This window comes from Nannospalax galili, unplaced genomic scaffold, assembly GCF_000622305.1.
Source record: "Nannospalax galili isolate Female #2095 unplaced genomic scaffold, S.galili_v1.0 scaffold146, whole genome shotgun sequence".
NCBI lineage: Eukaryota > Metazoa > Chordata > Mammalia > Rodentia > Spalacidae > Nannospalax > Nannospalax galili.
Genome location: NW_008357929.1, coordinates 8652352 through 8665487, shown reverse-complemented (window position 1 = coordinate 8665487; position 13136 = coordinate 8652352). Strand labels below are relative to the sequence as shown.

The 13136-nt window shown below is 53.5% G+C and overlaps 1 protein-coding gene across 3 annotated transcripts in view; it reads left to right on the top strand.

Annotated features, from left to right (window-relative positions):
- The window catches only part of Nlgn2 (neuroligin 2), a 15968-nt gene extending 2931 nt beyond the window's left edge, over nucleotides 1-13037 (top strand). The window contains exons 2-8 of one of the 3 annotated variants that reach the window (XM_008855819.2): nucleotides 1380-2078; nucleotides 5472-5522; nucleotides 7579-7728; nucleotides 7896-8081; nucleotides 8196-8388; nucleotides 8761-9357; nucleotides 10168-13037. In XM_008855819.2, coding sequence (XP_008854041.1) covers nucleotides 1622-2078; nucleotides 5472-5522; nucleotides 7579-7728; nucleotides 7896-8081; nucleotides 8196-8388; nucleotides 8761-9357; nucleotides 10168-11044 — 2511 coding nt within the window. In that variant the 5' untranslated portion in view covers nucleotides 1380-1621 and the 3' untranslated portion in view covers nucleotides 11045-13037. The remainder of the gene's footprint in view (nucleotides 1-1379; nucleotides 2079-5471; nucleotides 5523-7578; nucleotides 7729-7895; nucleotides 8082-8195; nucleotides 8389-8760; nucleotides 9358-10167) is intronic. The other 2 variants (XM_029557499.1, XM_029557498.1) reach the window with 2 other exon arrangements.
- The last annotated feature ends 99 nt before the right edge of the window (nucleotides 13038-13136 follow it).

The window sequence follows — 13136 nt, the reverse complement described above, 5'->3', positions numbered from 1 at the left end:
GGGGGGGGGGGGGGGGCTTGCTGAAATAACTTGGGTGACTGCCCCTTCTGTCTCTTTTCCTTTTCTGCCCATGTTGTCTGAGCACCCAGACATCTAAGTACCAACATTGGGGGCTGTCACAAGGAAAGGAGGGAGGGTTAATGGAAGAGATAGGATGAGAGGAAACCTAAGGTTTGCCCCCAGGACATGGGTCAAAATCCTATGCAAAGAAGAGGTGTTTGGGGTCCAAGGCTGTTCAAGACTATGGGAGGGAAGTCAATAGGCTTATTTGAGAAGCTCATCTCAGCACAGCTTCTCCCCAGCCAGAGCCATGTCAGTAGGGTTAGGCTTTGAATGGCTTAGCAAGGTGGGGAGGAGGGTGGAGAGACATAGATTTTAGGGTTCTCCATTTCCCCAGACTACCCTTTCCCTGAACATACATACTTCTCCCTCTCTACTAAGCTTGGGAGGAACTAGCATTCTGACTCATGCCTCTGTCCTCCTTGTTGTGCCCTGAATGGACCCTACAACCAAGCCAGCCCCTTCCCCTCTTCCTCTAGACACCCCCCTTCCAGGGTTAAAGCTGCAGCCCGTTGCCGAGGTAACATTGCGGGGCAGCATCCTGTCTCCCAGCAACCGGCTGCAGGATCAGTTATCTGTCCTCCGATTTGCCCCTCCAGCATACCCTCCTCACTCAACACCTGACTGTAGGCACCCCAACTTCTGAGGGAAGAAATAGAAGGGCCTGGGCAGACAGGGGTTCCTGGCTGGCACAAATCTTTAGGAAATGGTATGCTGAAGGGGAGAAGTAGGTGCTAGGGTTTGTATAGTCCTAAGAAGGCCCAGAGTCTGGCCTGGGGTGGGGGTTCAGTGCCATGAAATTACAGCTCAGGAGTAATTAACACGTGTAAACAAACCCGCCACTTCCTGCTAACTAATGACTTGGTATTTTTATTTTCTCTTCCTTGTCTGTCGGTCTCATTCCCTTCCAGGGAGGTGGAGGGCTGGGACTCCAGAGTCCCTAGGGAGAGCCTGCTTGGGAGGGATAAAGAGGCTGAAAAGTGGCACACGGGGGTTTGGGGAAGCAGACCCTCTTCCAATCCTATTCTGGACATTTACCATATCTGACCTCATCTCCAGTCCTGGTCTCTACTGAGGGGAGGAGGGCAGCTTGGGGAAGGGGGGTAGGTGTCAGGTTGCCTGTTGGGTGGGAGAAGGGGACAACTTGGTCTGAAATTCACGCCACTAACCACTTGTCTCTTCTGTCTCCCCACTCCTTCCTGTCTGCCCCATCCAATTTCCCTTCCCTTCTTCCATATCTCCTCTGTATTTTTCTGTCTGTATGTCTGTATCTTGTACACCCCGTTCCTGTCCTCCCTCCTTCCCCCTTCCTCCTGCAGGTCGGGCCTGCCTGCACCTTCTTTGGCCTCCTTCCCCTTCCCCACCCCTTACCCCCTCCATGGAGAGGAACAGACTCCTCTTCTGTCCCTTCTAACCCAGGTCCCTACCCGCCCCACTCCTCCTTCCTTTCCCCCGCCCCCTCCTCCCTCCTGGGGCGAGGGGGGCCTCCCTCCCTCTCCCCCCCTTCTCTCTCTCTCCGAGGGGGGGGGTAAGGGGAGGGAGGGGGGGTCCCCCGATCAGCATGTGGCTCCTGGCGTTGTGTCTGGTGGGGCTGGCTGGGGCTCAACGGGGAGGAGGGGGTCCCGGCGGCGGCGCCCCGGGCGGCCCAGGCTTGGGCCTCGGCAGCCTCGGGGAGGAGCGCTTCCCGGTGGTGAACACAGCCTACGGGCGAGTGCGCGGTGTGCGGCGCGAGCTCAACAACGAGATCCTGGGCCCGGTCGTGCAGTTCTTGGGCGTGCCCTACGCCACGCCGCCCTTGGGCGCCCGCCGCTTCCAGCCGCCTGAGGCACCGGCCTCGTGGCCCGGCGTGCGCAACGCCACCACCCTGCCGCCCGCCTGCCCGCAGAACCTGCACGGGGCCCTGCCGGCCATCATGCTGCCTGTGTGGTTCACCGACAACTTGGAGGCGGCCGCCACCTACGTGCAGAACCAGAGCGAGGACTGCCTGTACCTCAACCTCTACGTGCCCACTGAGGACGGTAAGGGCGCGGGCACAAGGCCGGGCACCCCGTGGACACAGCCCACAAACGCACACGCAGACCCTCTGGCACTGGACCAGCTCCTGCCCTCGAGCTGGGCTGTGATGGGGGCAGCGAGGGGCAGTGTGTCCCTGCAGCCTCTGCGCATCCTCCGAGGTAAGGGTGCCTGCCTCTCATCAGTCTCAGGAGCATCCCACAGATAGCCTTGGCCACAGCAGAAACTTTGTGCCCTAGAAGGCCACAGTAAGGGTAGCTGGCATTAGGCTAGGCTCACCCATCCCCTCCACTAAGAGGCACACAGTCTCAGTGTTGGTTGGCTGCTGTTCACAGTCACTCCAGCCTTGTCCCACCTCCTGCCTCCCCACTTTAGCTACATGCACACTTTAGTTCCAGCCATACCATTTAGATTCCCTATCCTCAGGCCAGGCTGCCCTGGTGGCACCTATCAGCCCCTTACCTGAACTGAGTGCCCTTGTCAGTAGTACTCAAGGCTTTTTCTTATGGGTGATTTCTGTCTCCTCTACAGAAATCCTTACGCATCCCTGAGGGATCAGGGAAGGTTCTTGACAGAGAGGTCTCTCCACTCACAGCATAGCCTACTCATTCCCATCAGAACATTCTCCTTGGGGCTGAGCTGCTGTTCTTGTTAATGAACTCCTGTTCAGTATAAGTCGGCTCTGTAACCCCAGCATGTGCCTCCAAGTAGCTCCCCACTCGCCAGCCCTTAGAACCCCTTCCAACTGTCCACAACAAATTTCAGCCAACCCCAAAAGCCACTGTCAGAAACAGCCCCCACATACAATCTCCACATTGAATTACCCTTCTGACATAGAATCTTTTAGCACTCCTATTCCAACACCTCCACAGGGCCACCTCTGCTGCATGCCACCTCGTCCCTGTTTCTAGTAACTTTACATATAGGCCTGATATCCACAAGCCTCTAATGTACCCCCATATCTCCATAATTTGTACTCAAGTCCTACAATTGACAGTCTCAATTACTCAAACTGACTACGTGCTCCAGTACCCTCCAAGTCACAATTCCCAACACCTTCACTGAATACACATACCCAACACTTCCCTGAAATGGTATATCCCATTACTCACAGGGGCTCCAACTTGCCAGTACCTCTGAATACAGATTATATGCCCTAGTAATGCCCACATATGCACCTTATACCCTTATAATCCTGCACATGGACTTCTGGTTTCAATAGGCTACTCACACCATAGTCCTTGGCATCCTCAGAACTTCTTACAAGGTGTTTACCCCAAGACCTGGAGATCACCCTCTTCACTGGTCTATCATTCAACACTTGATACCCTGCACCAAGGTTCCTCTTATACCAATCACAAAACGACTCATTCCTGCCCTCATCCATCCTAGTACCACCCATATGGACCACCTGATGCCCTTCATTACAGTCTTGAACACTAGCTTTCTAACAACCTCTCCCCATGTAAAATCATGACTTCTAACAACTAACCCACAAGATTTCATTACCCTCTCGTGGACCACCTATCCTAGTATCCTTTCACCTACCTGAGTCCCTCACCCCAGTACCTCCACATAGATGCCCTACATACTCATCAACTCTTTTACCCCACACTGTGTATGCTTGTGTGTGTGTGTGTGTGTGTGTGTGTGTGTGTATGTTTTTTTGAGACAGGGACACATTCTGTATCCCAGGCTGGCCTAGCATTCACTATGAAGCCTAAGCTAACCTTGAACTTTGGGCAGTCTTCTGCTTCAGCCTCCTGAATGTTGGGTTTACAGGCATGAGCCACAATGCCCAGCAAACCCCACACTTTGACATATGCTGTCTACCCCATGTCTCCCTCATGGGAGCTTTCTTATCACCCTTATGTGAAACATCTAACACTTCCCACCACTGGACTGTCCACCCCAGCCCCTCCACACAAATTGTCCCCTGCCTCTGCCCCCATACCACTCATACCCACACCTGTATTTTTAACCATTACATATTACAGACCTCACTGGGGCCTGACACATTCAGGTGATCTCACTAAATCTTCACACCTGCTCTGGGAAGAAGTGGTTGCCCCCACACACACACACATTTTATAGTTGCCCAATCATGCATACCCTGCAGACTTCATCCCCTTCCCCATCCTCTCACAAAGAAGAGGCCCTGTTCCCAAGTGGTCCCCCTGAGGTCATCTTTATTAGTTAGAAAAAGTCTTGAGCATGGTGGCTCATGCCTGGGCCTAGCTTGTTGATCCAGCCCTCCCTAAACTATAAGGAAAATCCTGTCAGTCTAGGGAATTCTGAGACTCCTCAGTTTTAGCTCTCCCCTGACTAATCCCCAAATCTAAAAGAAGCCTGACAGCAATTTCTAGGCCCTCTGTGGAGCTTTCTCTGATGCTGGGAACACTTTGTGTCTCCCAGCACACCACCTAGTTTATGTGTCAGACTGGCCCAGGGCACTGTTTTTTGTATGCTGTTTGCAGACTGAACACCCGAAGAGGGGAGGAGGGCCTTTAGCAGTGGACTTAGGGTGGGACTGGTGATCCTATGGGCAAGTCACAATTTGGGGGGGGGGGGTGCGGAGAGGAGGCCTGGGCAAGGGATGAGGTTGGTGGGAATCTGGAGGGATGCGTTGGAGTGGAGGGCAAGACCTGATGACCCCTTTCCCTGCTTTGCCCACATTGGGGAAATGGGATGGGAAGCCAAGCCTGTGAGTGTGGATGGAAGAGAAATGCTGATGGGTGAGGCTGGGCAGGTGGGCAGATGGGCAGCCCTAGCTGACCTATCCTAGCCTTTCAGTTGGGAGCAGAGGGCTTCTGGAAACAATGAGTTAAAGGGTGGTCTGCCCCAAACCCATCTTGCCTTCTCCCCTCCAGAGCAATCCAGAGGGAAGCAGAATCCTTTCTGCACTGCCTCTTCTCTCTACAGCCTGGGGTGGGCCGCCTGCAATGCTTGGCTGGTCCTGAAAGGAGTCTGCCTGAAAGGTGGCCTGGGTGGCAAGCCAGCCTTGGTGTCCCTAGTCTTCCCCTCCTCCCCATCCCCCTAACACGATTTCATTTCCAGCAAATAGCAAATACACCAACAAGCCAAATCCTTTCCAGTTAAGTCAATATGTCTTAAGACAGGCCTCAGCCCACTCAAGCACCCCCCCCCAAAACCCACCTTTTCTTTGGGGCATGACTTTTTCTGGGGAGGGGACAATTGGGTTATAGAAACGTTTTTCTCTTTTCTTGGTTTCTTTTTCTTGCAAACAAATTTTGCTTTTTTTGGCTTATTTTTTCTGCCTCTCCCCACCCTCCCCTTTTCTGCTTTCTCTCCTCCCCTCCCCATCTACCGCCTCCCCTGACCCCCATCTTTCCCCACAAAATTGTCCTTTTTTCTCTGTTTTGTGTTCCCGGTCTTAGGTCCGCTCACAAAAAAACGTGACGAGGCGACGCTCAATCCGCCAGACACAGGTAGATTTAAAAATCCCGCTGCTGCATGTGGTTGCTTATGAGGACGTTCATGGCCCTGCCCCTAACTAAATGTCCCCACAGCTCTCAAGGCCCTCAGTCGTTCTCCCAACTAAAAAAATGAAAAAGAAAAGAAAAATTTTTAATAATTGGAAAAAAGAATTATGAAAACTTCAAATAAAATTTGAACAATGTTGGACCCATTAGAAAACCTACAAGAAAAGCTAACCATGGTGAAAATAAGGTGGAAAAAAGAAAATTGGAATGCTAGAAAAAAAAATGAATAAAATGTTGAGAGTTTGAAAGAAATTCAGACTGTTTTGAAATGTGTGAAATGTATCATTTGGAAAATGAAAAGTTTTAATTTGAAGCAAAATAATATTTGGAAAAAAATTAACAAAGTAATGACATAACCAAAACACCAGAAACCTGCTACAGTTTCCAACAAAAGCCTGTCAGGGACAGAAAATGCAAACATTTGAAGCAAATCAAAGAATTTGGAAAATTTTAAAAACAGGGCCCAATATCTTGAAGTTTTACCACAAAATTTTGAAGTGCAAAGAATTTTTTTCTTGTTTTCTTTTTTTCCCAAATGGAGCTTTTTGTTTTTTCTTTTCTTGTTGAATCTGCCCCAAGAGCTTCTTGCTTTTTGGTTGTTGTTTTTTTCTTTCTTTCTTCTTTCTTGATCCTGGTTTTTGTTGTTGGTTTTGAATTCTTGTTGCCCCAGCCCCTCTTGCTGCTCCTCCCCTTTCTAATGCCCTTCCCCACACACACTGGGAGAGGGATGGGGGAAGGTGGGAAAGAAAGGAGACATTTAGAACAGGACCTTGGAAGGAAGGACATTCTAGCCAGAAACTTCTGGAAAGTTAGGAATGAAAGTAATAACAGGAGTTGGGAGAGCATAGAGAAGGTGTTGCCTGTCAGAGCCATAGAAGAAAGAACTCCAACCACAGATATCTGGAGGCTCAGACAAGACCTTGGCTACATGAGGCAGGAAGCCAGCTGGGAGGGGGGAGGGGCAAGTTCAAGTGACCTACAGGCTTACCTTCTGACAGAAGAAAGTTTCCCAGAGCAGGCCAAGGGCTGTGGCCCAGTTAATGGGGTACCAGCTGTGGGGGCCCAGGCCTAGCTGCTGTGGCAGATGTTAGAGAAGAGCTCTGAGCATCACAGTGTTCAAAGAGGGTAGAAGCTGACCTCAACCTTGGAATTGTGAAATCATGGGGTAGCAGCAAGTAAGCAGACTATAGCCCTGAGGGCCCTGGCAGGCCTTCTTCGACTTCCACCCTCTTGGGGAATTGTCACCCCTCAGTCCAGCCTAGAGCCTCATGGGACATGTGGCAGCCATCTAAAGGATTCTATTGGAATGTGGAAAGAGGGCTCCAGTGCAGGACCCAGAGCTCAGACCAGTTCGTAGGGGTCCAGGACTCAGAGCTTTACCCTGACTTCATTAGGCAGGCTCTTTCCCACCCTGCCTCCTCCTGCCACAGTAATTAGGCTGGGGGTTGCCATAGTAACTGGGAAGGTGACCTAGAAAGGAATTAGGGCGGGGAGGAGACCAAGCCCCCAGGGACCCTAGGGCCTGACACCCCTCACCCACAGACCAGGGTGCCATGTGGAGCTGAGGCCCAAGTCTGAGTCTGAGGAAATGCCAGGACCCTCCCAACACCTCCAGTCCTAGTTTCAGCCTTAGTGCACTCATCCCAGGAGCAGGAAGGAGATTTGCTGTGTGTGTGGAGGGGTCCCTGTCTCCAGCAGATGCCCTGAGGAGGGCCACCTCCTACCCTTGGCCTCTGTTGGGCTTCTTGGAAAGTCTGCTCAGCATTTGGTGAAGTGCTTAGAGTCATGCTGGCCAATGATGAGGAGGGACCTTCCTCTAGGGCTAGCTGGGGAGGGAGGGAGGGGAATCCGGTCTTGCCCCCGCCCCAGGGATGGTAGTGACAAGTCCCCTGAGCTCCAGGCTGGTCCTCAGCAAGCCTGGGAGCTCTGCAGTGCTGCCTCTGGTCTGACTGTGTCCTTGTCCCCAATCTCCTGGCCCACTTGCCACCCCCTCCCCACGCAGATATTCGGGACTCTGGGAAGAAGCCTGTGATGCTGTTTCTACATGGCGGCTCCTACATGGAGGGCACCGGGAACATGTTCGACGGCTCAGTCCTGGCTGCCTATGGCAATGTCATCGTAGCCACGCTCAACTATCGTCTTGGGGTGCTCGGTGAGGGTGGGCAGCCAACTCTTGGGGGACAAAGTCTGGGAGGCAGGCCTGGTGGGCAGGGTCTTTCTAAGTACAGCAGAATAGCTTTTAGACTGCGCTAAGGTCCCCACCAAAAGGGGGCAAGGATGCTGTGGCACCTCCAGGGAGCCCCCTTTTTCTTCCCCCAGGTTTTCTCAGCACTGGTGATCAGGCTGCAAAAGGCAACTATGGGCTCCTAGACCAGATCCAAGCCCTGCGCTGGCTTAGTGAAAACATTGCGCACTTTGGAGGGGACCCTGAGCGCATCACCATCTTTGGGTCTGGGGCAGGGGCCTCCTGTGTCAACTTGCTGATCCTCTCTCACCATTCAGAAGGTACCAGCAGCCTCCTCACCTGCCTACCCTTCCCACAGCCTGGACTCTACCAAGGGGTAGGAACCTCTCCTTTTGGCTGATACAGCCTAGCCTGAGGTCTTCCTGTCCCACCAGGGCTGTTCCAGAAGGCCATTGCTCAGAGTGGTACCGCCATTTCCAGCTGGTCTGTCAACTACCAGCCGCTCAAGTACACGCGGCTGTTGGCAGCCAAAGTGGGCTGTGACCGGGAGGACAGCACTGAAGCTGTGGAATGTCTGCGCCGGAAGCCTTCCCGGGAACTGGTGGACCAGGACGTGCAGCCTGCCCGGTATGGGGGTGAGAGAGGGCTGGGTCCAGGACTTCACTCTCCTTGCTGGTTCCAAGGAGGTTGAGGTGAGAGGTACCTGGGGGCATTCTACTGGGCAAGGAGAGGTGGGCCTCAGGCCCCTGTATTGGCCATCTCTTAGCAGTCTCCCTTCAGTGGGGGTGATCATATAGAGTAAATGAGCACAGGGTTCCACAAAATGTGCTTCAGGGGGATGTCTAGAGAGGTCACATGCCCTGAAGGACTTTAGGAGGTCTTCAAGTCATGGAGAAGGGTCTACTAGGCAAAGGGAGGCATCTGTGTGTGGGCTTAGCAGGCCATGGGCTCAAAGGATGCCGGCAACCAGGTGGTAAGACCTTGCCCCCTTCTCCCCAGCTACCACATTGCCTTTGGGCCTGTAGTGGATGGCGACGTAGTCCCTGATGACCCTGAGATCCTCATGCAGCAGGGAGAATTCCTCAACTATGATATGCTCATCGGTGTCAACCAGGGAGAGGGCCTCAAGTTCGTGGAGGACTCTGCAGAGAGTGAGGATGGTGTGTCTGCCAGCGCCTTCGACTTCACTGTCTCCAACTTTGTGGACAACTTGTATGGGTATCCAGAAGGCAAGGATGTGCTGCGAGAGACCATTAAGTTCATGTATACAGACTGGGCTGATCGGGACAATGGCGAGATGAGGCGTAAGACCCTGCTGGCACTGTTTACTGACCATCAGTGGGTAGCCCCAGCTGTGGCCACCGCCAAGCTGCATGCCGACTACCAGTCACCTGTCTACTTTTACACCTTCTACCACCACTGCCAGGCTGAGGGCCGGCCAGAGTGGGCAGATGCAGCACATGGGGACGAGTTGCCTTATGTCTTCGGTGTACCCATGGTGGGGGCAACTGACCTCTTCCCCTGCAACTTCTCCAAGAATGATGTCATGCTCAGCGCTGTAGTCATGACCTACTGGACCAACTTCGCCAAGACTGGGTGAGGGCCAGAGGGGCTAGTGGGGCTGGGTGGGGCACCCCTGCAGATCGAGGTACTCTCACCATCCTCGGCTGGTTCCCTCTCCCATCTTCTTTCACATAGCTGTCATTCCTCCAGGAAGACACTGACTCTTGCTTTCCCCTGCTTTTGTGAGACCAACTGCTAAACACCTTCTTTGTACCAGGCACTGAGGGTTAGAGATTCAGTGGTGCTAGAGAGGTCCCTGTCTTTTCTGGGGGTGGGTTCTCTAGGTAGCTTTGGCATGGTATTTGTCTTTCTTGTCCTCCCAGCTCTCCCTTGCCCCCTGACTGGTGGTCTGCATCTAAGTATCTTTCTCTGTGTCTCTATCACCCTCCCGAAGTCCACTGACTTCTTTCCCCTTCTCTCTGCCCTCTTTGGTCTCTGTTTCCTAGCTGTCTCTCTCACCAAGGCTGCCTCCTTGACCCTGGCTGTCTCTCATGTGTCTCTGTCTCCATATCTCTTTCTCAGTCTCAACTTCTGTCATTGCATATCTCTGTCTGACCTCATCTCTGGCTGTCTCTGCAGTGTCTCCTGGTCTATCTGGACCTGTTTCTTCATTATTATTATTATTAATTAATTAATTAGGCAGGGTCTATTTAGCCTAGGCTGATCCTTGACTTCTGTCTCCTAAAGCCCTGGGATTATAGGCATGTGCCACCACATCACCCTTCTTGGGCTTTCTAGCTGCTTCCTGGTGTTTCTACATTTCTGTCTTCTCCCTCCCCTCTGCTGCCCTGTCCTCCTCTGGAGCTCACCCTCACTTCTTTCCTTGCCCTCCTATGCCCACAGTGACCCCAACCAGCCTGTGCCACAGGACACCAAGTTCATCCACACCAAGCCCAACCGCTTTGAGGAGGTGGTGTGGAGCAAGTTCAACAGTAAGGAGAAACAGTACCTACACATAGGCTTGAAACCACGGGTGCGTGACAACTACCGTGCCAACAAGGTGGCCTTCTGGCTGGAGCTGGTGCCTCACCTGCACAACCTGCACACCGAGCTCTTCACCACCACCACTCGCCTGCCTCCCTATGCCACACGCTGGCCACCTCGCCCACCAGGCTCTGGCACTTCTGGCACTCGCCGCCCTCCCCCACCTGCCACCCTGCCACCTGAGCCTGATCCTGAGCCAGGCCCAAGGGCCTATGACCGCTTCCCTGGTGACTCGAGGGACTACTCCACGGAGTTAAGTGTCACTGTGGCAGTGGGTGCCTCTCTCCTCTTCCTCAACATCCTTGCCTTTGCCGCCCTCTACTACAAGAGAGACCGGCGGCAGGAGCTGCGTTGCAGGAGGCTTAGCCCACCAGGAGGTTCAGGCTCAGGTGTGCCTGGTGGGGGCCCCTTGCTCCCTACTGCTGGCCGGGAGCTGCCCCCAGAGGAGGAGCTGGTGTCACTGCAGCTGAAGCGGGGTGGTGGTGTTGGGGCAGACCCTGCTGAGGCCCTGCGCCCTGCCTGTCCACCCGATTATACCCTGGCTTTGCGCCGGGCACCGGACGATGTGCCTCTCTTGGCCCCTGGGGCCCTGACCCTGCTGCCCAGTGGCCTGGGGCCCCCACCCCCACCCCCACCTCCTTCCCTCCATCCCTTTGGGCCCTTCCCACCACCTCCTCCTACTGCTACCAGCCACAACAACACGCTACCCCATCCCCATTCCACCACTAGGGTATAGGGGGCAGCTTGGGGAGGTTCACCTCCCCAACCCTCCCCAGCCCAGGCCACTCCAAAGGCAGGGAGGAGGACTTGGCACCGGGTTTTTCTCCTGTGGATTTGTCTCACGTTGTGGAGCAGCGTTAAGGTGGACATGGGAGTCCTCACTGGGATGTGAGTTTTTCCCATGCTGAGAGGCCTATTTTCTCTGGACCTGGGCCTTTGAACACCTGGAGGGTATTTTTTGCCCTCCATTGGGACACCAGTCTTCGGTGTGTGGAAATGTGGAAGTCTTTTTCCCATGTGGAGGCGTGCTTTCTTCATGAGGGGGTGTTTTCCCATGTGCAGGGTGAGGTTTTTTTGCCGCCCTGGACACATGTTGGCCTCCTCAAAGAATTTCTGTGGGGATTTGTACCCCAGAATCTTGTTCCCTCATGCCTTTGCCTTCTCCTGTCTGTCCCATTCCCTGGAGACCCTGGAAGTGATGTGTTCACATACAGTGACCCTTGGCCACCAGACAATACAGGGTGGTACCTGGGGAGCAGCAAGGAATCACAGGTCCCCCTGACCCTGCTCCCCCCTCCACCCCTAAAAAGCATGTTTGTCCCCGATGGCATAAGTCAGGTGAAGCACATTCTCCTGGGAGGCCCTTGCCTTCCATAGACAACAGACATGGATTTTCTTCCAGAGGGAAGGGAGGAGATCTATGCATCCCGGTGCTGCCTGGAAACTTTCCCATGGTCCAGGACACATTTCATTGAATGGAAACATGTTCTTGCATGTGGATGTGTGTTTTCCAGGCAGAGAGGTCCTGCTCTCCCCAGTGCCTCCCTGCATCCTCCACACCTCAGGCCCAGCATTCAGTTCTTCCTCACATAGCAGGTGGGAACAGATTTCAGATTGACAGAATCCAAGGGAGAAGCCAAACTCTGAGGAAGTTGCTGAGAAGGGAGGATGTGGGGACATGGCATATGCCACACACACAGGCCATGCATGTTTGACCAAAGCCCTCATGGGGCCTGAGGACAGCCTTTCCTTCAGTCCTCAAGATCATTGCTCATCTGTGCCAAACTGGGTAGGTGGATTGGGGGTGGGGGAAAGAGACTCAAAACGTGCCAAGGATCCCCTAGTCCAGGGAGGGGAGATGCCATGGGCAGGTGGCAGCTAAGGGGGCTCCCACTTGTGTCTTGTCCCTGTGTCACCCCTCTACCTGCCGTGGTTCCTCATTCTCCATCACTGGCTCCTTTGAAGCTGCCCCCATCTCAGGGTCAGACCAGACTTCTCTCTTCACCTTCTTTGACCTGCCTCCCCTCCCTGACTGGCTGGGCTGAAGGAAAAGGAACAGTGGAGGGGGGAGGGGAGGAATCAGGGGAAAAGGTTTCATGGACAGGTTGGGGAGAGAATGAGGTCAGCTGCACTGAGGAGCAGATGGAGGGGGCCATGGGGGACAGGGCTTGGGTAGACACCAGCAGGAAGAATTTGAAAGGAAATGTGTGAGGCAATTGCCTAGAGGTCCTTGGATTTGGACCTCTGGGGAAAAGAGCAATGTCGGTAAGGGTTTTAAGGGACACCAGCAGAAGTGTGAATGAATTCTCATGTGTTGTGTGGCTTTCTGTGGGATGTTAGTGCCAAACTTGTATAGGGGTGGGGTGCTGTCTTCCACTGACACCCAGATCCAGAATCCCTGGTCTTGAGTCCCCTGTCCTTTCTCCCACCTCCACCTATGGAAACTTAGTTCTTTTCTGGCCCTTTCCCCTGCCTGGTCTAGCAATTCTTGGAACAGCCATGCCCTCCAAATGCTATTGACCTGGGCCCTGAGCCCTGTAAGCAGATACCCACTGAGCTGGGGCATGAGAGGGGGGCTGGGGGACCCCATGATACAGCCACGGACTCCAATGCCCAGCCCCTTTCCAAAACAATCCCATGTCTCTACCCCAACCCTTTGCGGCTCTGTACACATTTTTAAACCTGGCAAAAGATGAAGAGAATATTGTAAATATAAAAGTTTAACGGTTGTGTCTGCTGTTATACTAGAAGGTTGTGGGTAGGGATACTTGGCCCTTCTTTTCAGGAAAATAACTCTTGAGACCTGAGGAAGGGAAAATGACTGGGGT